This window comes from Salvelinus fontinalis, chromosome 3, assembly GCF_029448725.1.
Source record: "Salvelinus fontinalis isolate EN_2023a chromosome 3, ASM2944872v1, whole genome shotgun sequence".
Classification (NCBI taxonomy): domain Eukaryota; kingdom Metazoa; phylum Chordata; class Actinopteri; order Salmoniformes; family Salmonidae; genus Salvelinus; species Salvelinus fontinalis.
In genome coordinates, this window is record NC_074667.1 from 11,157,554 (window position 1) to 11,185,090 (window position 27,537).

General features: G+C 42.3%; 1 protein-coding gene across 2 annotated transcripts in view; it reads left to right on the plus strand.

Annotated features, from left to right (window-relative positions):
• Positions 1 to 9,057, plus strand: part of LOC129838654 (homeobox protein Meis1-like) — a 33,189-nt gene extending 24,132 nt beyond the window's left edge. The window contains exons 10-13 of one of the 2 annotated variants that reach the window (XM_055905778.1): positions 3,872 to 3,930; positions 5,629 to 5,718; positions 6,120 to 6,215; positions 8,792 to 9,057. In XM_055905778.1, coding sequence (XP_055761753.1) covers positions 3,872 to 3,930; positions 5,629 to 5,718; positions 6,120 to 6,172 — 202 coding nt within the window. In that variant the 3' untranslated portion in view covers positions 6,173 to 6,215; positions 8,792 to 9,057. The remainder of the gene's footprint in view (positions 1 to 3,871; positions 3,931 to 5,628; positions 5,719 to 6,119; positions 6,216 to 8,791) is intronic. The other variant, XM_055905782.1, reaches the window with a different exon arrangement.
• The last annotated feature ends 18,480 nt before the right edge of the window (positions 9,058 to 27,537 follow it).

A 27,537-nucleotide genomic window follows, 5' to 3' on the forward strand; every position in this document is an offset into this window, starting at 1 on the left:
TTGTGCGCACGTATGTGTGTGTGTGTGCACGCATATATCTGTATTTCTATATACCAGTATGTGTGTGTGTCTGTCTGTGTGTGTGTGGAGAGGTGGCGGGTTCACAGTTTAGTTAATGGAAACACTCCTTTGAGTTTGGCGAGAGGTGCCCACCGAGGGGTGTAAGGGGGGAAGGTAGGGTTTAGCAATGAGGTAATGGCCTCCCACTGTTCAACAACAGAGCCTAATGTTGCCGTGGGGAATTGTGAGCGACCCCCAAGTATGTCCTCTTCGTTAAAAGCACCAACCTTTGAATCACACACAGGCACACAAACGTGCACAGACACATGCATGTGTGCGCGTGTGAAATGTATGTATGTGTACAAGCACGCTGGCACACACACACACACACACACACACACACACACACACACACACACACACACACACACACACACACACACACACACACACACACACATACATACATACACACAAGTACTGTTCTTGGAATCGCCGGCTGCGGTGGAATGTTACAGATATTCCAGCAGAGTGTGTGAAGGAATTCAGAGCCGTTTGGCCTCTCAACTCAGCGGCTGGCACTGACGTTTTTTCTCCCATTTTTTTCGGTCCTCTCTGCAAATTATGAATCTAAATCGGTGGTGGAAAAAGTTAAAGTCAAGATACCTTAATAGAAAATGACTGAAGTAAAAGTGGAAGTCACCCAGGGAAATAGTATTTGAGTAAAAAATATAGTTAAGTATAAATCATTTCAAATTGCATATACTGTATTAACCAAACCAGGCGGCACCATTTTCTTGTTTTTTATTATTATGGATAGCCAGGGGCACAATCCAACACTCCAACACTCCAACATCATTTACAAACAAAGCATGTGTGTTTAGTGAGTCCGCAGGTCAGTGGCAGTAGGGATGACCATGGATGGCCTCTTGATAACTGTGTGAATTGGACCATTTTCCTGTGCTGTTAAGCATTCAAACTGTAACATGTACTTTTGGGTGTCAGGGAAAAGAATGTATGGAGTAAAAAGTACATTATTTGCTTTAGGAATGTGGTGAAGTAAAATAAAAAGTTGTCAAAAATATAAATATAAAAGTAAAGTACAGATAATACAAAAAACGAAGTAGTACTTTCAAGTACTTTTACTGAAGTACTTTACACCACTGATCTAAATGTAGCAGCAGCACAGTCCATTTCCTCGACATACACGTGCATTGCATAGTCATCGTTCAATTGACATTGCTGTTAGTGCTTTGAGATACTGTACATGCATGGGCTCGTTTGTCAGTCACATTCTAAGTGCAGTAGGGTAGGTTGCGGAGAGGTTGTGGAGAAGTTGCCGAGGCGTTTAAGTCCCCCCCACCTCATAACAGGGCCATGTGCTGATTGGAACAGGTGAGAAGGGGGGGATTGATGTCAATGGCGTTTTCATGGCAAACAGCTGGACTGGTTTATTCAAACACCCAAGGGTGGGTGTGCAAGGGGGTAGTTGGGGGGACCGAGGGCGAGGGGAGGGGGGGGTTAGGGGGAAGCTGACCTGAGAATGACACCCCGGGAGGCGGGTTTAGGGGCCATTTTACGACCAGGGGAGCCCAGACTGGAGGGGAGCGCTCGTTTATTTTAATCCTCACAGGAGAGGCGTTTCACCGTGCTGAGGCTCCAGCTCTGCAGCCTGCAGTGGACGAGAACAGATGCCACCGCAACAAATTAGCTAAAGGAGGATACTTCAGTTGTTGGGGTTGTTCTTTCTTGAGCGCATTCTTTTAAACAAAAAATGCTTTTCGGGCTGTGTTTTTATGTGTACATTTGATGGTGCTTGGTGGTGAGGTAGTTTTTGTAAAGTTGTGGATCAGGATTGGGGCCAATTCCATTTCAATTCATTCAATTCAGGAAGTGAAAGTAAAGTGAAGGCTTTTCAATGCAATAGTTCCTGAGATGATTGAATTGAAATGGAATTGACCCCGACCCTATTGTGGATACCCTGGCTGTATCTAGAAGTGCCTACTATAGGTGCTTACTTCACGACACGCTAAGCATACAAGTTCATATCACACAAAGCCGTCGTAAAACAATGTTTTTCTTCGGAAAAACAACGTTTTTCAAAAGTGGAGGGTTTTTACGACACGTCTAGCCAGAAGAATAGGCCTCCATTGTGAGAGTGGGAGCCAGAGAGGGGTGGATAGTCACACTTATTGTGCGGTGGGAAGCAGAGGGCTAAAGCAAGGACATAAATGCAGTCCCATGGTGTGAAGGGTTCGCGCAGGGGTGAAACTTTTAACTCCCTAACAGAGGACGTAGCCTTGGCCGCGCCGCATGGCGTTCTGTTCCCCCTTTCATTGGCTGCTTAAAAGGCGGAGCTAGGGGGTGTGTGGTGGCGGCCGGTCTCCCACACAACAGAGCGCCCCACAGCCTCTCCACCCCTCTCTCTCCCTCTGTCTCTCTCTCTCCTTTTGAGACCCCTAACACTACATACACCGCCTGTGCTCCCCACCATGATTCGTCACGGTATCATCAAGGATATGTCCTTCTTGTGGTTTTTGTGGAAGCACTCTGGCCTCAGGGACTTTGCGCCTCATTTGTCAAAGCTTTGTTGAAATGAAAGTAATTGGTTCCCCTTCATTTTTATGGTTCTATCATCCAAAACATCACCTGATAGCCACCTTTTATTGCCTGATAGATGCACAGTATGTTATTACACTGAAAAAGCATGCGGCTCTAGATAGGCTTCTAGATAGGCTTCATCATATGACCCGGTTTTCTAGTTCAGTTTGGGCCTCTTCTCCGAACTTCTCTCTTAGTATCTTCCTCTCCCCCTCATCTTCGCCCCCCCACTCCTCCTCCCCCCTCCCGCCCCCTGTTTCTGCCTTTTTTTGGGCCCTGCTGAAAGGAGTGTTGTGGCTTTTGTTTTCCTGAAAAGGAAACCTGTTCCTCCCCTTTTCGCTTCTCTCTTTTTTTTAGAAGAAAAAGATGAAATGGAACCATCCCACCAGGGGTAAAAAGGCAGAGGGACATAAATCAAGTTGGAACCACTGAGCTTTCACTCCCCGGGTCGGCAGGGGTCACGGGGCGGGTTCACAAAGCTTTAGGCTGAGCAAGACCAGAGTGCTCCTCTGCCGAGGGCGCCGGGTCACAGGGCCGCCAGGGTCGAAGGTTAGGGATCATGCATACCAGAATGATGGCTTTCAAGAGCACAATTATACTTAGAGGGGACGTGTATGAATGTAGGACAACACTCTGCAAACATAGGTATTCCGTAATGCACCTAAGCTATCCCACTGCAGAGAGATTTAGTTGTATGAGCTTTGTTTGGATGTGTGCTAAGGGATAGTACACTAAAAAACTATACTAGTACTTGAGGACTTTACTTTATCAGTGCTTGGTGTATTTTATGTAATGACAAGCTAAATAGAATTTTGCTGTGACATGAAATATTTTGGACTTTTTAGAGACAGTATATCAAGTGTCTACTGTATTGGTAGATATCAAAGAAGGGTATGCTTCCACCAGCAGCGTCCGTTTGCTATGAACTCATAGATATTCCAGGTGTTTGGTTTGGTAAGAATCACAGTTACTGTCCAAGAAGTCATTTTTTTCTTTGAAAGCCACAGTTTAAGAGGAGGTTGAGGTTTCCATGTTCTTTTAGCGAAGTGTAGACCAGACGCCTGGACAACGTCAGGCAACCATCGCTGACAGCAAGCATTTTTTTCTTCTCATAACGCCAAAGCGAATGAATGCTTTTCCTCTGTGGTCCCAAAACAGTACATTGAAATCATATGCTGCTCGCCAGGCCTCATTTATAACGTGTTGCTGTCTTCTCTCTCCTCTACTGCCCTCCCCCCATTCCCGCCTTCCCTCATTCTCTCTCTTTCAGGTTCATCAACGCGAGACGAAGAATAGTACAGCCCATGATCGACCAGTCCAATAGAGCAGGCAAGTCTCCTGTCAAATTTGAGTGGTTTCAATTCATGTGGTAAAGTTGTTTCAATTCAAGTCAACATCTAGACATTTATTTCAAGAAAACAGGTTCAACATACATTCAAAAAATCTTGAATTTAATAAAATAAAAACAATAATTAAAACATAAATGAATCTGTTTTTGACTAAACAAAAACTGTGTACTTCTCCTGCTACCATCTCCAGTCTTGCCCCTTCTGGTCTTCAATGTGTTTAACTGAACGGACGGATTTAACTATGGGAGTGAAGGGCCACTAAAACCCAGAGGATTAGCCCAGACAAAGACGCTAATCACTTTGACTGGCTAGTCCACTGAAAGTTTAACCTTGGATTAAAAACAAACAAGGAGCAAGTGAAACTGAAGCTAAAATATGACCCTTGCTTGCTTTTAAATTGAAATTTAATTTCAGAATTTTAACTTTTTGATAAAAAAAACACATATTGGCTACTGTAAAAAGTTGTGGAGTAGGACTTTGGTTTACTTTGTTAGTCTCTCTCTGTCTCTCTCTCTCTCTCTCTCTCTCTCTCTCTCTCTCTCTCTCTCTCTCTCTCTCTCTCTTCCTCTCTCTCCCTCTCTGCTAAAGACAGAGCAGTCCCCTGGCACATGCCTTGTTTTGGAGCTGCTGTAAAATTTATGACCTGTGATGAGGGTTAGGGGTTAGGGTTGCATTAGGGGGACTCTGTAAAGTTCAAAGACGGACCGAGGAGCTTGAACTGTTGCTCTGGCTCATGTAACCAGAACCAGCTTCTCTACCTGAGGCTGCCTACACTTTATGATATGATGGAGACAGAAAGCCGAATCACAGTCCGTTCTGTCCTATCCTTCCTCCGCCACTAATTGTTCCATTTATTTAATGACATTTTTATTTAACCAGGAAGGTCAGTTAAGAACAAATTCTTATTTACAATGACGGCCTACACCGGCCAAACCCGGACGACACTGGGCCAATTGTGCGCCGCCCTATGGGACTCCCAATCCCGTCCGGTTGTGATCCAGCTTGGATTCGAACCAGGGTGTCTGTAGTGACACCTCTAGCCCTCAGATGCAGTGCCTTAGAACGCTGCGCCACTCGGGAGCCCCATATGTGATAGTGGACAGATTTTTTTTATTTTATTATTATTGTTTTATTTTTTTACCTTTATTTAACTAGGCAAGTCAGTTAAGAACAAATTCTTATTTTCAATGATGGCCTAGGAACAGTGGGTTAACTGCCTTGTCGTTCCACCAGTAACCTGGCGGAAAAGTAGTTCCTTAATTACGTACTGTAATTATGGTTAGCCGGTTTGCTTAAACGCGTGTTTAATGAGTCAAAGAGTTGTTATAAGTGACTTATTTCCCATTTACAGTGCTACTGTGTAATTTGAGGTAATTATGTTCTAGTTGCCAGAACAGTAATCTATTTTCTGATATCAAGTTGCTCTTTCCCAGCATAGGCCATAAGGACAACTCTTACCAATACATACGAAGTCGTTTGTTAGTAATTAAGCCTATTGATGAAGAAAATTACCTACGAAATAATCTTGTAATTAGAGGATAATTGTGAGAGAATAACGAGAACAGACCAAAACAGGAGAGGGAGGGGGGACATTTGGTGGGGGCGCACCGGTAATTAAAACTTATGCAAAATTCTAATTAGCATTTCCTTCTGTTTCGGCCTGTGTTTTTTTTGCCAGTGACTGGAGGAGGGCCCTACACCCCAGATGGTCAACCAATGGGAGGGTTCGTCATGGACGGCCAGACACACATGGGAATCAGACCACCTGGTAAAGACTCCTATCTCTTAACTCCTACGTCCCACACACACACACACACACACACACACACACACACACACACACACACACACACACACACACACACACACACACACACACACACACAAACCTTTGAGTCCCTCAAACACACACCATGGACCTGCCTGGTTCACATTCCCCCTCCCCTGTCACATTCCCCCTCCCCTATCTCCCATGCCCCCCCCCCCCCCCCCCCCCCCCCCCCTTGCAGAGACACAGTGTTGACCAGGTGTGACTGGTCCCATTGCAATATTTGCATTAGCTCACCTCACTGACCCAAATAATGTCTTTGTCCTCTTTATCTCTGTCCCCCTTCTCTTCCACCATCCTCACTCACCCCTCTCTAATTTGTCCCTCTTCTCTCCCCGTAGGGCCCATGGGTGGGATGGGTATGGGTGTGGAGGGACAGTGGCATTACATGTGACCCCTTGCTAACGGACTTAGCACAGAGCCCAAGGGGACGCACTGTAAGTATCAAGCATCCACATTGATGTAGAAGTGTTGAGAAACATATTATATTCGTACTTACAATAAAAGTGACTCCTAAATGGCAACACGTGATTTACCATTCATTTCTATTGGGCACAAAATAATCTTGAACACGGTCAAAACAAAACAGCAAATGCATCCAGTTTGTAGAGTCACAAGCTTGATGTAATCATCGCCTACGATGAATATGGGGCCAAATATTAAACTTTTGACTACTTTAATACACATACATATAAGTGACTTCGTCCCAATACTTTTGGGTCCCTAAAATGAGAGGACTAGGTACAAAAAGGGATGTCATTTCTAAACGGTTCACTCGATATGGATGACAATACCCTCAAATGAAATCTGACAGTCTGCACTTTAACCTCATAGTTATTGTATCATTTCAAATCCAAAGTGCTGCAGTGGAGAGCCAAAACAACAACACAAATGATGTGTCCCAATACTTTTGGAGCTCACTGTATCATGAAGTATGTACAAGGCATGCATACTAAGTGATATGCTAGCACGGACACACAAATAAAACGTGTACTGTATATAAATGCAGCATAAAGATTACTGCCACATTGCAGCAGGGTGAAAAGTCTGGCAAAAGCTAATTGACTTTGTCTAAATTAAATATGTATACGCCAGTGGCGTGACCAATTGATTTATTTGACTGGTCATGTGGACAGAAATAACGACCTTTCATTGCTCCCGCTTCTCACATGCACTGTTGGAAAGAACTCGTTATGGCTGTCCACATTCAAAGGGTCAACCATCGAAGAAAAAAAAGAAAGCATAGTTCTGCTTCCCAGATGTGCATATTTGATGTTTGTTTAGGAACAGCGAAAGGGGATGCTCGATGGAAAACCACAGTGCTAACGAATTTGTCATGTGAAAATTGTTCATGGGGTAGGAGGTGGCATCTGAAATCCTATGGGAACAGAAGGCAGACATAGACCAAGAGTCAACCTTCCTCTGCCGTCTATTGAGTGATAGAGTGGCTAAATATAGAGTGGCTAATTAAGGTAAAGTTCTCAACGATTGCCGGGTCAATTACTCATAAGAGATGTTCTTTTACGTCCCGTTGAATGAATTAATCATTAACGAGGTACATAAATCGTTTCCCCCCTCTTATTTGATTAAGGACTCCAGTTCTGTCATAAGATATTTTCATTAAGCTCGACGAATGGGGAAGATTAAGCGAGCCGTTTACGGCCGAGACTGGAGAGAGACTGGAGAGAGAGACTGGAGAGAGACTGGAGAGAGAGACTGGAGACAGAGACTGCAGAGAGACTGCAGAGAGACTGGAGAGAGACTGGAGAGAGAGACTGGAGAGAGAGACTGGAGAGAGAGACTGGAGAGAGAGACTGGAGAGAGAGACTGGAGAGAGAGACTGCAGAGAGACTGGAGAGAGAGACTGGAGAGAGAGACTGGAGAGAGAGACTGGAGAGAGAGACTGGAGAGAGAGACTGCAGAGAGACTGCAGAGAGACTGGAGAGAGACTGCAGAGAGACTGCAGAGAGACTGCAGAGAGACTGGAGAGAGAGACTGCAGAGAGACTGGAAAGAGAGACTGCAGAGAGACTGGAGAGAGACTCGGGACTCAACATTACTTCGAACCAAAGTCAATTAAAGACTCCTCAGGAGGAGCATTACGCTTTCTTCCCCTTCGCGATTATCGAGCTTATGGGTCCTTGGGAAACAATGCACCTGTCAGTTCGTATCCAAAGCAAGCCATGCAGAAGGCCCCGGACCAAACGACTGTTCCCTGGTCGTTTGGCCCCCTTCTTTCCTTTCTTCTTATTCCGCAAAATTAGCCAAGGCTGGGCAAAATCGTCTTTTTCCCTTCCCAGACAATAGGCGGTTACGGGCCCACAAATTAACGAGAGTACAGGATTATCCGCCCCCCCCCGTACAAAATGTTTCTCTCTACCCAGAAACCCCCTCAGGCATCCTTTGGTGAACTTCCTCACTGACCCCTGTGCGTCGCCCTAACACTGCTGGAGGCCATTGTTTAAATGAGCCTCTCCGCCAATTATTCAGCCGAGGTTTGCTAACATCGTTTCGAGGGGTCAGGGTTGCCATCTTTTGAGGGGAGGACCGGTAAAGGGACTCAGGAGAACGGAAGAAAACTAAAAAATAAGGCTTCGGGGGCGTTTAGCCTCTGCTCTCCATCGGGAAGTAGCGCCTGTTGATTGGGTCCCCTGGTGTCAGTGAAACAGAATGGGTCAGCCACGCTGCTCTCTTGCTCAGCCGCAGAGTGCTGCACTCTAGACGGCTCTAAATGCTCGACCAATGGCCTCTTTTTCCTCCCTCCTACTCTCCTTAAATCATGAACACTGATGTAAGAGTTAGTGGGATAGGGGAAATCCATTTGTCCCGACATGTCACCCCATTGTAGTGCCGCTTCACTGCACACAACACAACTGCTTCACATGACCTAAAGTAACAGTGCAGAGTGCTGTCGTTTTAAAGTCACACTACACAGTTTTATTGCTAAAGTAACTTGTACACACTGGTGTTGTTTTCAGTTTTACTCATTGTTTGTTTTTCTTTTGTTTTCCCAGCAGAACTGCCAGGTATTCCCGAGGATGGCGTGTCTCATGGTGGTCCGATCAGCACGGATATGGGCATCGCTCTGACCTCCACTGGTGCCCCTACCATCACCTCTACCCTCCCACCAACCAGCCCCGCCACTGGGGCATGATCTCTCGGTGCTGCCCCTCCCTCCGTGACTTCCGTGACCCAGCGATATTGATTGCGCTGGTGCCCAGCCCAAACTCACCACCATCGCCTGACTGTTTGTCAGTGGGGCTGGTGACCCCCCCCCCCCCCCCCCTTCTCAACCCCCCCCCCCCCCCATTTCCTTAAAGTGGTTCAATCTGAGTAGCCTAGCCACTGTTGCTGAACCACCACCCTGACTATGCGAGGCCTTGGAAACCCCATCATGCCTTGTGAGGACTTCTTACATTGTGAGGACTTCTTACGTTGTGAGGACTTCTTACGTTGTGAGGACTTCCCTTCTGGGGTCTACAATTACTGGAGGTCTCCAGTGGATACTTCGTTACTGTGTTAATTCAACCAATACAAACAAACAATTAGTCCTTCACCCCCCCCCCCCCCCCCCCCCCCTCTGCTGCATGGCATGGACAGTTATAGAGGGTGAAGATACTCTTGTCTTGGCAGTGGACTTGTACCAAGAAAAGAAGCCGATGTCTGTATTTCCTGGACGGTCTTTTTAAAACAACAGACACCCTGGAAACCATTTTTTTTAAATAATGAAATTGTTGTAATTCTGGAAAATGACAATAAGGTAAGGCAATAGTGTGCTGTTTACTGTTTTCCCACAAACTCTCTTGCGGACTAGTAACGATTGCTATTACAAGTGCTCTGGTATTGCTTTGCCGTACTCTGCTGTTTTTCAAAAAAAAGGACTTGACTTGTCTAATTCACACTATGTGTGTGAGTCTTTTTTTCATAGCCTTTTATCTCCTAACCCCACGAATCTCTTTGCGTTTGAAAATAAAAAGAACTTACAGGACCAGTTTCTCTCAGTTTGCTGTATGAACACAGAAAGGAACCATTTCAATACTTTGAGGTCCTGTCACACAATTTATATTACCGGTATGTGTGAGCTTTGTAACACTTAAGTAACTGGAGTCTAATTACAGATTTACTACACAGATATAAGTGCAACTCAATGTAAAGTGCTAGAAAAAACCCAGTTAGTAACCCGGACAGTTAGTAGGAGGGTACAGCTTGGTACAGTACAGTGATGGGAAGAATTACACAGTCGATTTCCTGCCTACCGGCTGCCCCCTTCCCTGCTTCGCCTGGGTAGCTCTGCATTTACTGACTAATTACTTTGTTTGACGCGCCGACTGTGGTGGAAAGGGCTTATGCAGACACAGACTGTGTCCCAAATGGCACCCTACCCCCTATATGGTGCACTTGTTTTTGACTAGGACTCATAGGGCTCTGGTGCCATATATTACATGGAATGTGGTGCCATTTGTGATGCGTCCTCAGTGTTGGTGGTGGGGGTAAGAAAAGAGAAGGGTCGCTATCTCTCGCTCTTTGGCTTCTCAGCTGCTGTATGCGGTGTGGCTGAAGGAAGCAGGCTGTTAAGGCCAAAAGGTTATTCTGAATGACGGACGTTGTTGTCACGTCCGAACCCCGACGAGAACAGACCAGGTGGGCTTTGAAGGTCCACTAAATGCACATTGCTCAATCTTCTTGTTCTTGTCTTTAATGAGTCAATATTAGTATCTTGGAATAATACATTATAAACTTGCCTAAGACCTATAGTCTCTCAGGTTTGAATGACAATGTGAGGAAAAAAATGTTTAACCAAAATCAACTTAACTGAACGCTTTGTTGTGGGGAATAGAATGTTTGAGGATACTTGAGGATTTTTCTTTATTTTGGAAGAATAGAATATGATTCGAGGTTATTTAGGGAAGCATAATGTGGTATAGAACTCCCGCTCACTTCTAATAAAATATCTGCTGAAATGCACTTCACTGAAATCCAGCCCCCCTAAACTGTGGCTACTTTTAATCTTGCAGCAACTGGGATAAAAAATATGCTGACACTTACTAAAACCTGGTCTTAGACAGAGGCCTACTATTTATATGACACATTGTTATTGTGGCATCCTCCAGCATGAGAAAAATGGCATGCACTACACTATCCACAACCAAATATGCTTAATAGTGAGAAGGACTCGATACAAATGAGTCTTCCTTGGAATTTGAGGGACTGAAAATATGTTGACACTTACTTAAACATGATCTTCTACTATAGACATAGGCCTACTATTTCTATGGTATCCTTTTGTGAGACTCTCCAGAGACAAATTATATACACTATCCACTACCAAGATATTCAATAGTGAGAAAGGCCTAGCTAGATCAAATGAGAGTCTTCCCTGGAATTTGAGGGGGGGGAAAGGGATTTGCGTAAATCTGCCCCCAAACACTTAAATGGATTAGTTCCTGCTCACGCTCTACTTCTCCCTCTCAATAGATGTGCTCTCCCAATCCTCTGGGAGTTCCCTAGATACACCTAATTTCAAAGCCGACAGACACAAAAGGAATCATTTATCTTCCTCTTAAAATCAATTACCAATTTGGTGTGAGGACAGAAGGATATTGTGGAATTTTGGTTGGTAATCGACTTTTATCAGAAATTGAAATTATTGGCGAATGAGACTGCCTCAAATCTTATTTTTTGCCACAAATGTAATTTAAAAAAAAAAAAAATTACACCATAATGTTTAAGAAAATGTAACTCTTTATTGTCAAGATTTCCCCCTCATCTCTCTGCTCCTCATGATTCCACTGCAAGTCTCACATTCCTGAGTGACATGGCTGTCTATTCCGATAAAGCCAATGTGAACTAAGTCCCATGTTTGACTGCCATCTTTAGGGGATTTTGGAAACTGCCTTCATCTGACTGTTTTTCCCAGCTAAGGGTGGCGTTCCAGATGGCACCCTATTCACTACATAGTACACTATTTTTGACCAGGGACCATAGGGCTCTGGTAAAAACTTGGGCACAGTATAAAGAATAGGGTGCCATTTAGGACGCACCCTAAATATGTGATTAGACATCAGTAGTAGATTTCCTCCAGCTGAGGATTCATCATGCCACTTCGTACCAACTTCATTAAATATGCTAAAAGTGCTGTGTAAACAACAAATATAAAATACATAAAGTTTGTGTGGGGCCACTTTAGGGATTATGGTGTGTGGCAATTTCAGTGTTGATTTATTACTCTGTAATAAATGCAGAACTAAGCTAAAAATCAATCAACAAAGTAGTGATATACAGTGCCTTCCGAAAGTATTCATACCCCTTGACATTTTACAGCCTGCATTTTAAATTGATTACATTAAGATTTTGTGTCACTGGCCTACACACAATACCCCATAATGTCAAAGTAGAATTATGTTTTTAGAAGTTTTTTCAAATTAATTAAACATTTGTCAATAAGTAGTGCGGCTGACCCATTCTGTTTCACAGACACCACTGACACTCAGTCACTACAAAGATACAGGCGTCCTTCCTAACTCAGTTGCCGGAGATGAAGGAAACCACTCAGGGATTTAACCATGAGGCCAATTGTCACTTTAAAACAATTATAGAGTTTAATGGCTGTGACAGGAAAAAACTGAGGATGGATCAACAACATTGTACAATACTAACCTAATTGACAGAGTGAAAAGAAGGAAGTCTGTAGAGAATTAAACTATTCTGTTTGTAATAAGGCACCAAAGTAAAACTGAAAAATGTGGCAAAGAAATTAACTTCATGTCCTAAATACAAAGCAAATCCAACACAACACATCACTGAGTACCACTCTTCATATTTTCAAGCATGGAGGTGGCTGCATCATGTTATGGGTATGCTTGTCATTGGCAAGAACTAGGGAGTTTTTTAAATAAAAAGAAACGGAATAGAGCTAAGCACAAGCAAAATCCTAGAGGAAGACCTGGTTCAGTCTGATTTCCAACAGACACTGGGAGACAAATTCACCTTTCAGCAGGACAATAACCTAAAACACAAGGCCAAATATACACTGGAGTTGCTTACCAAGATGACATTGAATGTTCTTGAGTGGCCTAGTTACAGTTTTGAAAATCTATGGCAAGACTTGAAAATGACTGTCTAGAAATGATCAACAACCAACTTGACAGAGCTTGAAGAATTTGAAAAGAATAATGGGCAAATATTGTACAATCCAGGTGTGCAAAGCTCTTAGAGACTTACCTGTAATCGTTGTCAAAGGTAATTCTAACATGTATTGAATACTTATGTAAATTTGATATTTCTGTATTTCATTTTCAATACATTTGCAAACATTTCGAAAAACGTGTTTTCACTTTGTTATTATTAAAATCTATTTAATCAATTCTGAATTCAGGCTGTAACGCAACAAAATGTGGAATAAGTCGAGGGGTATAAATAGTTTTTGAAAGCACTGTATCTAGTCCATCTAATCTATCACAATTAATTATATCAAGTTTCATTTTAATTTAGAGCTTTTAACAAAGTCATTTGTCACAAAACGTAAAACAAAGAAACACAGAATTAAACAGAATAAATCAGATGCACACAAGTAATGCTAATGGCAATCAAGATGAGGACTGGAGACATCTCAGAGCCAGTGTGTAAATAGCCTTTGTATTTGACGCAACTAGGAGAAGCAATCACCCTGAAACAATGGATGGAATCAGCAGGCCACGACCCCTGGGGCCCTGGGGGCCCGACATGCAGTGACAGATGACTTGGTCTCCTGAGGTGGGTCACTGCTCTGGGTCTCTATGTGTCAGGGTGCTGCAGGGGCCAAGGCATGGCCACCACCTCGCCTCAGCCTGGACCTACCAGAGGAGAGAGGAAGAGGAGGAAGAGGAAGATTTCCACTGGCCATGGAAATACTTTATCTGGGAAATATTTCATGTAGTTCACCTCAGATCAGATAAATTGTATTAAATTAATTTCTGTTAATTTCAATTTCAATTCAATAAAATACCATTAGATTCCATTCAAATACATATCACAAGTTCAGAGCAACTTCAAACCACTGAAAGCTACATGACTAGTTTTTCCTTCTGAATTCTCCATATAGTGTTTCACAAGTCTTGACTAGTAATGTCAATATCTCATTACCAATGTTGTGAAGTTCAGAAGTGAACATTGGGTTAAAAGTATAGAAGATTTTGGCATAAAAATTCCTTGCAGACTGACATGCAACTATGGCATGCTGGTACAAGCAGCAGAAACTTCCAAAACAATGAGAGATGGTTAGGTTAAAGTTGTTATCGGGTTCCGAGTGATAGAGTGAGTTAGACTGACAATGTTATCTCTGTGAGGACAGATAGAGTGGTTAATATCTGTGCTGGTTGGCCACCCAAGGCAACTACTACCTTGATGCCCTCAAGAAAATAATTAGGTCGCTATTTCAAACATGCACAAAAGCAATCAATCACTCTTGTCTGTGTTTCGTGTACAGGGCCTGTGTTTCAAATTAAATGTAAGGAAGGCTAAAAGAAAAATGCAAAATGTCAGAAGAGGTATTTATGTTGAATGTGGTGCTACTGCGAATATACTGTTATATATTTATACAAAAAATAAAAGGTATTAAATAAACCATTTTCCTTAATGATGGACTCTCAAATGTTTGTATAATTTCAGACAGTAGTTTTGAATGTGGTGCTCACGAGCCAAAACGGACCCAGTTTTTTTTTGTTGTGTACTAGGCCATCCAATTGTTTACTACATCATTCATTTTGTGTGATGTGTTAAAGCTACAATATGTAACTTTTTGGGCGACCTGACAAAATTCACAGAAAAAATGTGAGATCTAGATCTGTCATTCTCATTAAAAGCAATTCTAAGAAGCGGTAGATCTGTTCTATGTGTGCTATTTCTATGCTTCCCGTTCTTAAGTTTCGTTTTTGCATATTTACTTTCGGTTTTGTACACCAGTTTCAAACAGCTGAAAATACAATATTTCTGGTTATGGAAAAGATATGTCACAGCGATTTAGATGGTACAATGATTCTCTACACAATGACGGCTTGTTTTGTCACATAAACTGAAATTAGGCAAAGTATTTTTGCAACCGGGAAATAGCAGAGAGATTTCTGCATAGTGCACCTTTTAGAAACGTTGCAATTCGTATGATATCATATTCATTTTGAAATTCATGTGATACAGTATGTTACAAATCCAATTTGTGCAATATGTTACGAATTTGTTGTGCTTAAGATTCCGGACTAACATGTATATGCTTACAGATTCAAGATTGAGTACACTTGGATTTCCAACCCCCCAACCTGAATAAACAAGGATGACAAGTTGAGATTAATGAAAGGCTGTCGGTGACAGGGCCATTTATTTGTCAAGGGTTCTGCTGGCTGAACTTTGCCAGTGTATTTACACAGTGAATGCTATGTGCCCGGGCCCCTCAACCTACCTAATTGATAATGACCAATAAGTGAACACATAGCATTTTCTGTCTCTCTTGTCTGCTACTTCCTATATGGATTTATACTGTTAGCACTGAGCTGGTGTGCCGTAGGAGGAAGTCCACTGTGTGCAGCTCACCCTGCACTAACATAAATAACATGAGCATATCTACTTCTGCTAAGCTTCCTAGTAAAGCAATAACAACAAGTAAGCATCACAGAAGAAAAGTGCTCAAAATAGCCCACGTTAACGTATATAGGTTCATGAAATCAATAATTTGCTAGTAACAGATGACATTCATATTCTGACTCTGAATCTCACTTAGATAATCCCTTTGATGAGACAGTGGTAGCAATACATGATTATCACATCAACTGAAAAGGTAGAAATGCCAATGGTGGAGGTGTTGCTGTTAATATTCAGAACCACATTCCTGTAAAGATTACAGAGGATCTCATGTTAAATACTGTTGACGTAATATGGCTACAGGTTCATCTGCTTCACCCTAAAGCCCATTCTGGTGGGAAGCTGCTATAGACCACCAAGTGCTCACAGTCAGTATCTGGATAACGTGTAAAATGCTTGATAATGTATATGATATCAACAGAAATGTATATTTTCTAGGTGATTTAAATATTGACTGGCTTACATCAAGCTGCCCACTCAAGAAAAAGCTTCAAACTGTGACCAGTGCCTGCAACCTGATTCAGGTTATCAGTCAACCTACCAAGGTAGTTATAAACAGCACAGGAATTAAATCATCAACATGTATTGATCACATCTTTAGTAATGCTGCAGAAATTAGATTGAAAGCAGTATCTAGATACATCGGATGTAGTGCTCACAATATAGTACCCATATATAGGAAAACCAAAGTTCCAAAGGCTGGGCCTAATGTAGTGTATAAGAGGTCATACAATAAGTTTTGTAGTGATTCCTATGTTGTTGATGTAAATAATATCTGTTGGTCCGTGGTGTGTAATGAGGAGCAAACAGACACTGCACTTGACACATTTATGAAATTGCTTAATCCAATTACTAATAAGTATGCACCTATTAAGAAAATGACTGTAAAAACAGTTGAATCCAAGTGGATTGTATGGCTGAGAGGGATGAGGCAAAAGGAATGGCAAATAAGTGTGGCTGCACAACCGATTGGAAAACGTGCCGTAAATTGAGAATAAAAATAAGAAACTGAATAAAAATAAGAAACTACACTATGAAACAAAGATAAATGACTGATAGTAAAAGCTTTGGAGCATCTTAAATGACATTTTGGGAAAAAGGCAAACAGCTCCATCGTTCATTGAATCAGATGGCTCATTCATCACAAAGCCAACTGATATTGCCAACTACTTGAATGATTTCTTCATTGGCAAGATCAGCAAACTTAGGCATGACATGCCAGCAACAAACGCTGACACTACACAGCCAAGTATATCTGGCCAAATTATGAAAGACAAGCATTGTAATTTTGAATTCCGTAAAGTGAGTGTGGAAGAGGTGAACAAATGATTGTTGTCTATCAACAATGACAAGCCAATATGCATGTCAATCTCTCCTGGCTCAAAGTGGAGGAAAGATTGACTTCATCACTACTTGTATTTATGAGAGGTACTGACATGTTGAATGCGCCAAGCTGTCTGTTTGAACTACTGGTACACAGCTTGGACACCCATGCATACCCCATAAGACATGCCACAAGAGGTCTCTTCACCGTCCCCAAGTCCAGAACAGACTATGGGAGGAGCACAGTACTACATAGAGCCATGACTACATGGCTCTATGATGCAAGCAGTAAAACTAACTGATGCAAGCAGTAAAATTAAATTTAAAAAACAGATGAAAATACTTTGAAGCAACACAAACATAGGCACAGACATATGCATACACACACACGCACGCAATAATATACGCACTATACACACACGTACACATGGATTTAGTACTGTAGATATGTGGTAGTGGTGGAGTAGGGGCCTCAGGGCACACAGTGTGTTGTGAAATCTGTGAATGTATTGTAATGTTTTTATGCATAAACTGCCTTCATTTTGCTCGACCTCAGGAAGCAGCTAATGGGGATCCATAACAAATACAAACACTAATACAAATATGGTGCTATTCAGCCCCTTTGTTCTACTTCTTTTGATCAGAGCCCTATGTAGTGCACTACATTTGACTAGGGCCCAGAGGGCTCGGGTGAAAAGTAGCGCACTAGACAATGGTGTGCCATTTCAGACACACCTTAGTGACTCTAGAATAGTGTCCATGGAATGGCTTCAGTGTAACGTCATGTCTTCCACTGACTTGGATGAACCATACTCATGCTACACTTACTTCAGCATACTTTTCCAGTTGGTTTTCTAATCCTCTGCTAATGCCGTGGTATGGAGGCGTGTCGATACAGGCAGTCAAAACATCATGCAGTCAAAACATCATGCAGTGTGCCTCCCAAATGGCACCCTTTTCCCCATGGGCTCTGGTCAAATGTGGTGCACTGCATAGGGAATAGGGTGCCATTTGGCACACAGACCACAGTGTGTACATTGTAAACCTATAGTCCTCTCTTACAGATAATTAGTCACTGAGAGTTGATGGGGTGTATGATGAGATTTTGTCACCCTTTTCGCAAGAGCGCAATCGGTAATGCACACGTAACCACTGGCCCAGGAGGTATGGAGATATTTTACTAGTCTCGGTGTTGGAAAAAAGTGTCACGGGGCGGATAATTAATAGGTGTGCAGTGTTTTCCTTTTTGGCGGCTTTTCCGGTTATGCTAAAGGCAAGTGCATTCCAGACTTCTCTCCATAAGGCACTTTCCTTCCACAAGTCCCCCAGCGGCCTCTTGTCTGACAGGTACGTCGTACTCAATAGGCTTTGGGGTGGCGGGAGGGAGAGAGGTGTGTATGTGCACGTGTGTTCATATGTGCACATGTCAGTGTGTGCGTGCGTGTGTGTGGTGAACTTTGGATTTGAAGCAACGCTCTGAGGCCCTTCTCCCCGCATTGTGCGTTCGCTCAATAGGAAAGAATGCGAGAGATACAGACGGAGATATATATGCCTTCGAAATGATGGGAGTAGTGAGTGCTCATGGGATGACCCCTCCAAGGCTATAGGCGAAGAGCCCAGAGAGAGGTAAGGGGTTTATATAAACAAAGCAGCTCCTAATTTGGACTCCCATAACCAACATTAGTCTGAACATACCCAAATTCCAGCAAGGCATCAATCTAAAGAGCAAGGTTTTCCCCTTCCACTCCTCCAGGTCTTGGTCTGGGTGCATGACCCAGCCCATCAATAGTCTGCTTTACAGTAACACTCGCCATGAGCTCATTCCCACTCTTGAAAAGCGTCCAACATCTTTGTCTCTCCGAAAGTCTAGGACGTTTCCCGGCCGCCTGTAGAATCCAAGTGCGTTCAAAAAATGTTGGGACAATTTATTACTCTTAATTACATTCTTCATTTAAGATTGGATTAAATGTTGTACCTCCTTGCGCCAGTGGAGGGGGGAAGGTATAGGGTGACGGACAGAGGATCAAGGAATCCAGGGATGCATGGATCATGGTTACCCCCGGGAGAGGAAGGCGGGAGGTCGGGTTACCCCAATGGGAGACATTGACCCAGTGAGCAGGAAGGCGCTGCATTTAAAGGAACAATTACCATGATTTACCCACCAAAGGCAAACATATCAAAAATGGCTGCCATTCCTACCTTCATAGACATATACATATAACCTCAACTAACCGGTGCCCCCAAACATTGACTCTGTACCGGTACCCCCTGTATATAGTCTCGCTATTGTTATTTTACTGCTGCTCTTTAGTTACTTGTTACTTTTATTTCTTATTCTTATCCATACTTGTTTTAACTGCATTATTGGTTAGGGGCTAGTAAGTAAGCATTTTACTGTAAGGTCTACTACACCTGTTGTATACGGCACATGTGACTAATGCAATTTGATTTGATTCGATTTTTTCCTGTAGGGAAGTGGTTCCCAAACTTTTTATAGTCCCGTACCCCTTCAAACATTCAACCTCCAGCCGCGTACCCCCTCTAGCACCAGAGTCAGCATACTCTCAAATGTTGTTTTTTTGCCATCATTGTAAGCCTGCCACACACACACTATACGATACATTTATTAAACATAAGAATGAGTGTGAGTTTTTGTCACAACCCAGCTCATGGGAAGTGACAAATAGCTCTTATAGGACCAGGGCACAAATAATGATATAATAATAATCAATAATTTTGCTCTTTATTTAGCCATCTTACATATAAAACCTTACTTGTTCATCAAAAATGTTGAATAACTCACCACAGGTTAATGAAAAGGGTATGCTAGAAAGGATGCTCATAACTCTGCAATGTTGGTTTGTATTGGAGTCTCAGTCTTAAATAATTTTCCACACACAGTCTGTGCCTGTGTGTGAGGGCCGAGAATCCACTCTCACATAGGTACGTGGTTGCAAAGTGCATCAGTGTCTTAACAGAGCGATTTGCCAAGGCAAGAAACTCTGAGCACAGTCCTATCCAGAAATCTGGCAGTGGCTTCTGATTAAATTATATTTTCACAGAACCACTTGTTGCAATTTTGATGAGGCTCTCTTGTTCAGATATCGGTAAGTGGACTGGAGGCAGGGCATGAAAGGGATAACAAATCCAGTTGTTTGTGTCGTCCGTTTCGGTAAGGTACCTGCGTAATTGCGCACCCAGCTCACTCAGGTGCTTCACTATATCACATTTGACATTGTCCGTAAGCTTGTTCATTTGCACACAAAAAAATCATGCAATGATGGAAAGACCTGTGTGTTGTCCTTGTTAATGCGGACAGAAAAGAGCTCCAACTTTTTAATCATAGCTTCAGTTTTGTCCCGCACATTGAATATAGTTATGGAGAGTCCCTGTAATCCTAGATTCAGATCATTCAGGTGAGAAAAAATATCGCTCAGATAGGCCAGTCATGTGAGAAACTCATCGTCATGCAAGCGGTCAGACAAGTGAAAATTATGGTCAGTAAAGAAAACTTTAAGCTCGTCTCTCAATTTAAAAAAAACGTGTCAATACTTTTCCAATTGATAACCAGCACACTTCTGTATGTTGTAAAAGCGTTAAATGTTCGCTGCCCATATCATTGCATAATGCAGAAAAGTTCAGGGGCCTTGCTTTAACAAAGTTAACAATTTTCACTGTAGTGTCCAAAATGTCTTTCAAGCTGTCAGGCATTCCCTTGGCAGCAAGAGCCTCTCGGTGGATGCTGCAGTCTACCCAAGTGGCATCGGGAGCAACTGCTTGCACGTTCCACTCCACTATGTCTTCCTGTCATGGCTTTTGCGCCATCAGTACAGATACCAACACATCTTGGCCAGCAAACTCCATTTGATGTCATAAAGCTGTCCCTTACTTTAAAAATATTGTGTCATGTTGTCCTGGTTTCCAATGGTTTGCAGAAGAGGATGTCTTCCTTAATTGACCCCCCATAAATGTAACGGACATATACCAGGAGCTGTGCCAGGCCCACCACGTCTGTTGACTCATCCAGCTGTAACGAATATAATTCACTGGCTTGTATGCGAAGCAGTAATTGTTTCAAAACATCTCCTGCCATGTCACTGATGCATCGTGAAACAATGTTGTTCGATGAAGGAATTGTCTGTATAGTTTTTTGGGCCTTTTCCCCCAGCATTGTCCCAGCCATATCCACGGCAGCGGGAAGAATTAAGTCCTCCACAATAGCACAGCTTGCCTGTCCTAGCCACTCGGTAACTCACAATATAAGACGCTTCTAGCTCCTTCTTATTAATGGTATCTGTTGCTTTTATACATGTCTTACTACTCGAAAGTCCTCTTTATTCTCGCTCATAAAACTCCCATGGCTTATTTTTTCAAATTGTCATGTTTCGTTTCTAAAAGTCTGCGAAAGAGTGAAGGTTTCCCGTGAGAGAGTAATGCTTAATGTGATTGGATGTTAATTATTTAACTAGGCTACCGCTATTAGCGAGAGAAAAAAACTCACCCAAATGTATAGCCCCTTTGGAAAATATGAATGTACTGTTTGAAAATGTAAAGAATAAAAAATACAAAAATGTGAATCACGTTTTTATTTGGCGTACCCCAGACGACATTGAATACCTGCTGTAGGGCATACAGAGGACAGCGTTAGAGGGTCCTTGCAGTGGCAGAGTGTGGTTTGAAATTAAGAAGACGTTATAAAGCTTATAGACAGGTTGGTTGTTTAGCAACAAAACCGACACCTGTGCAACTACGGGGCAAAACAGACAGGGTTGGATTAGATTGTTGACAACATGTAAACTAGATTTAGTCTCCAGATGTTTATTGAAAACACAAATACATTTGCACAATCAGCACTTGTTGTCTCTCAAATACATCATTACAATTTTGTAATGCCTATGGAAAAAGGCATTACAAGTTTAAAGAGCTCACAAGAAATGTGCAGTTCAAAATGGCCGCCATTCATTGGCACTTCTAAATCACCATCCCTTCCAGTTAATGATTCCTCCTTTGTTTGCACTCCCAGTCTGTCTAGACTCCATTCATTTTTCCTGTTTACCAATACACCTAATGACACCAAATGACAAATAATCAATAGCTAAGAGGAAAACTGGCATTCGGAGAAACTCAAATTAATCTTACTAATGACACTGAGTGCCGTGGCCCAACGCTAGTCCATTTACCTTTAGAGATGGCTCAATTAGGTAAGGTAGTTAGCTCAAAAGCAAGTCGCTTTGTCAATAGAAACCAAATATCCCAGAAGAGTATTAATCTTTTGTCGTCTCCAGTGTAATGTGAGTTAAGAGAGGTTTGCTATCATACATGCGGAGAATATACTACACTTGTTTGATGGTACTAATTTAAAGTAGGTGGGACTGGGAGTAGAAGGCCGACATGCCGCCAGTGAGTTCAAATAGCCACTCAACAAGGGTGAATGAGTGGAGGCAAATAGAAGGGGGAAATGGTGGGGGGTGACTGTAACACAAGTGCAATACAGAGTGTATATAATAAAACGCTGCATATATAAATAATCACCAGAATCAAGGTAATTAAGCTAAAAGCTCATAGAGTGCACACACACACACACACACATGGTCTCGCAAGTACCACTGATCAAAGGCACATCACCCCCTCCCCCCTTACTCCTCTGGACACCACAACAAAGAGTCATATCGGGGCTCAACGAACAAACGACCTTGGGGCTGATGACATCACGTGCCGCCGAGCGGAGTAGAGAGAGAAATTAAGCCATTAGCCCGGTGGCAGCCAGCCTTGCTGTAAATCAAGCCTTTTTCCAATAAGACTGCCTCGCTTTGTCATCCATCATGGGAGTGGGCGCAGGCGAAGCATGGCGACACAGGAGCCGGGCCGGCCCCGGGATGGAAGAGACATAAACAGTCATAATGACCCCTGTCGGAGTTGGTCACTGCCAGCCGCCGCCGCACCCCCTGCAGGAAATAGAAGCACCGTGGCGGGTTCTGCAATCTCTGATTGCGATATAGAGGTGATATTGAAAGAAGGAACGCTTGTGGAGCCTTTGACTGCATCAAACAGGGGAAAGGCATGTAGTATGTATGGTTTGAGCAAAAGTTCTATGCATCTCAAGGTAGATCTTAACAGCTTTTGATGCACTATCTATGTTAAGTTTATCGTATTTCTTGTCATTTATTTTTTTGCCTGTTTTTTGTTTTTTTACTAATGTATGGATATGGGATCACTTGTAACCTTGTCCCCAAGCTAATTGCTATTCCAGATAAAGATCCGGCTGCTGGATGAGCCGGCGCAACGTGTACCGTTAGAAACCTAAACCTGTTACGACAGCATTATGCTGCAAAATGTTTGTAGGCTATAGCAGGACAACACCCCTGTTCTAAAAGTCCTCTTCAACTCCATTAACTTTTTACATCTCTCTGATGGTAGAGCACTTTACGTTCATCTCTCAGGGGCGCAAGCAAGTGGAGAAATAGTGTCCATAAAAGTTGCACAGATGGATGAAACAGTCTTATGAAGACCAATATGACAGTTGTGGGAAATGTAATATCTCGAAGCTGTACAGTCAAAATAAAAGGAACTATTGCCAAAGACGGGATCATCTCAGCTTTTCATTGCGGTGCGGTGATTGCAGGCCGGTTCCCGATAGTCCAGTAAAGATTCTCCATAAATTGAAACAGCCCTTGTCCTGGAACAGCCAAGCAGGCTTCACTTTGCCTCCGAAGGAACTGTCCCGGGAACCAGATATGAAATGAGTCTGGGAAACAAGTTATGCTGTTGTACAGACACAGTGCTCAGTGGAACCTCTCAGAGTAGACCTGAGTCTGTATTAATAAAGCAACGCAGAGTAGGAGTGCTGTTCTACACTCAGGTCTCCCCTGTAATGTCATACATTATGATCTAAAAGGCAAAACTGGTGCTAGATAGGCACTCCTTTTCTGAAACGCTTTATGAATACAGGTAGGTGTAAGATCATCGCACGACAGGTGGCCTGGAGGTAGAATAATAACGGTGCTTCATGAACATGCTTTAGTGCAGACCCTTGCTATTGCAGTGTTGTTTTTAAGTATGCCCTAACAAGCTAATTTGATGGAAATGGGTTCTGCTGCTGTACTTTAACGTATCCTAGGATTTCCATGTTAGGAAATGAAACAAAGCCTAAACGAACCACGTTCTCAATCATCCATCCCACGTAGGACCTATGTGCTCCGTTAAGAGTCAAGTTTGGACACTTCCTGGTTGCAGTGGAGGAGTAGTGCTTTAGCCAAACTCAAACACAATAAGGCAATCACTGTGCATGCAGTGTTTGTTGCTTTAAGCATCGTTTAAGGATGGCTGGAGATCTCACTGGCACCTCTTGACATGACTGACAAATGCTCCCCTTTTCCCTCAGGACACACAGCTTTATTGAGCTGTCCTCTGTGTCTCCCATTCATACTTCTCACAATACTAGGAACTCAAAGCCATATGACATGCATTGCATTACATTACAATAGCTCAGACCAGTCAGTGGCAATAAATGCTGTATTAAACTCAACCTAAACACACGCATATTTGACAATGAAGCGAATAAGTGGGCACTTTCAGGGGTAACTTTTTGGAGGGCTTTCAGTTGGATCTGACTGAACCACTTATTATATAATTTATGGTCCGGTAATGAAACTGTAGTCGAGAGTCATTTGCAAACATTAAAGTGTGTGTTGAAGTGGAAATCTAAGGGGGCTCTCGAAACATTATATTTCAAGTGCAGCGTGGGTAAACGGTACGCCGACGCTCGGGGAGACTTAACAAATGTGTTTACCGATGAAGTTCCGTTTCAAGCGTGGCCAAGGGTTTAGCTGCACATCTCCCACTATTAAAAGTGATTAAAAGTGAGTCAAAGGAAGACATTCAATGCGGTTGTGACATAGTGTCTGCTCTGTGTTTTTCTTTTTTAGCTTCATCTGGCTTCTTCTCTGAGTCAAGTGCCAACCCCCATGTTTCATTAAGTTAAATGTTTTTCTATTAAAAAGTGCTTCATGCTTTTCTCAAGTGACATTCTTTCCAGAAATATCCTTGTTTTTCAGTAGTAAAGCAATGACTCCACTGTTTTGAATTAGGAAATATACTTATTTTCCACCATAATTTGCAAATAAATACATTAAAAATCCTACAATGTGATTTTCTGGATTTTTTTTTCTCATTTTGTCTGTCATAGTTGAAGTGTACCTATGATGAAAATTACAGGCCTCTCTCATCTTTTTAAGTGGGAGAACTTGCACAATTGGTGGCTGACTAAATACTTTTTTGCCCCACTGTATATACTGTACTCTACACCATCTACTGCATCTTGCCTATGCCGTTCAGCCATCGCTCATCCATATATTTATATGTACATATTCTTTTTCATTCCTTTATACTTGTGTGTATAAGGTAGTTGTTGTGAAATTGTTAGATTACTTGTTAGATATTACTGCACGGCCGGAACTAGAAGCACAAGCATTTCGCTACACTCGCATTAAAATCTGCTAACCATGTGTATGTGACCAATACAATTTGATTTGATTTGATATGATAATGGATATTAACTGACAAATTATCTTATATAGTTTTTAGCAATAACCCTCCGTGACTTTAAAGAATATTTCTATCAAAACCTGGATTCCTAAAAGATGTAGCCGGATATTTGGTGAACTCCGTCAGATTTGTCTAAAACCCTAAATTACACTGAACAAAAATATAAACGCAACATGTAAAGTGTTGGTCCCATGTTTTATGAGCTGAAATAAAATATCCCAGAAATGTCTCACACTAAAAGCTTATTTCTCTCAAATTCTATGCACAAATTTGTTTACATCACTGTTAATGAGCATTTCTCCTTTGCCAAGATTAATCCATCCACCTGACACCTGACAGGTGTGGCATATCAAGAAGTTGATTAAACAGCATGATCATTACACAGGTGCACCTTGTGCTGGGGACAATAAAATACCACTCTAAAATGTACAGGTTTGTCATACAACACAATGCAACACAAAACAGATGACTGGAGTTTTTATGGAGCGTGCAATTGGTATGCTGACTGCAGGAATGTTCACCTGAGCTGTTGCCAGAGAACGTAATATTAATTTCTCTACCATAAGCCTCCTCCAACGCGGTTTTAGAGAATTTGGCAGAACGTTCAACCAGCCTCACAACTGCAGTCCATGTGTAACCACGCCAGCCCAGGACCTCCACATCCGGCTTCTTCACCTGTGGGATCGTCTGAGACCAGCCCCTGGACAGCTGATGAAACTGAGGAATATTTCTGTCTGTAATAAAGCCCTTTTGTAGGGAAAAACTAATTCTAATTGACTGGGCCTGGCTCCCAAGTGGGTGAGCCTATGACCTCCAAGGCCCACCCATGGCTGCGCCCCTGCCCAGTCATGTGAAATCCATAGATTAGGGCCTAATGAATTTATTTCAATTGACTGATTTACTTTATAAACTGTAACTCAGTAAAATCATTGAAATGGTTGCATGTTGCATTTATATTTTTCTTCAGTATATAATAAGGAATGAGCAGGGTCAACTATACCACAAGGACCCCGTATTCATGTCCTCATTACATGTAGTGCAACAAGACCATTCATGGTCTGTATTTTTATTTTTTTTAAACAATAGGGTGGTTGGGGCCTTGCTCAAAGGGGGGCTTTTCCCTCTATGCAGGGTTCATCGAAGAATTCATATGGTACTACCTAGAACCCTCTATGAAGGGTTCTACAAAGAACCGTTTTATCATCTAAAGGTTATTCCTAGAACAGTCTATGAAGGGTTCTACCAAGAACCCTTTAATCTTTGGAGGGTTCTTCCTAGAACCCTCTATGAACGGTTTCCCACAAGCTTTATTATCCTTTAAAATGTGATTATTTATGACAATACATTACATATATCATAAGGACTTTCTTTGAGGGGCCTAGTTAAACCCTAACACAGTGGTGTTAGGAATCTCCTGGTTTACAGGCCACACTAGGCCTGCAAGTCACATTATGCTGGCTTGCAAAGTGATGTTTAATTCCTATTGGAATCCAGCCAGAGTTAGGATATCCAACAAGTGGAATTTTTAATCACCCGCAACCTGCATTCAGAATGACTGCCAGGTTAGGGAAGATTAAATACAGACTACTTCAATCATCTAAACTGGAACAACCATGTCAGTAACGTGTGCAATACATCCAACTGATTGGATTTGTTTAGAAAACTATGTTATTTATCTTTGTGTAGCATAAAATGTATCAACCAATCAATGTACATGCAAAAACACAGATACTACAGTAAAACAAACAATTAGGAAAATCTCTCTGCAATAGAGCATGCTGGGAAATATTATATATGGTTCTATCTAGAACCATTCTTGCCTTCCAAAGAATCACCAAAGAACCCTTCCTTGCAAAAACAGTTCTTAGCATGATAAAGGTTCTTGGTAGAACCCTTTGCCTTACAAAGAACCATTGTCTTCCAAAAAAAGGTTATTCTGATCAAAACTGTTCTTGGTAGAACCCTATCCCTCTGCAAAGAACCCTTTTGGAACCCATTTTTCCTAAGAGTGTAGGCCTAAGTAGACATTGATTGAGTAGAGATTACAAAACATCATCTGAGACGGCTCTAAAGAGCTCTACTAACCTGAATACTCTCTGCTCTTTTATTAGAGCCTGTGCCATTGTCACGGCTCACATTTAAAATATTTTGGGGAAAAAGTAATTTAGCCCCATAGAAGCCTACCCCACTCTAATGCAAAAAACAGGTAGGTACCTTTTTCCCTCTGACAGCACGGCGATGGATTATTTTTCAGTGCATAGAAACACAAAGTTTTCTTTAGCAC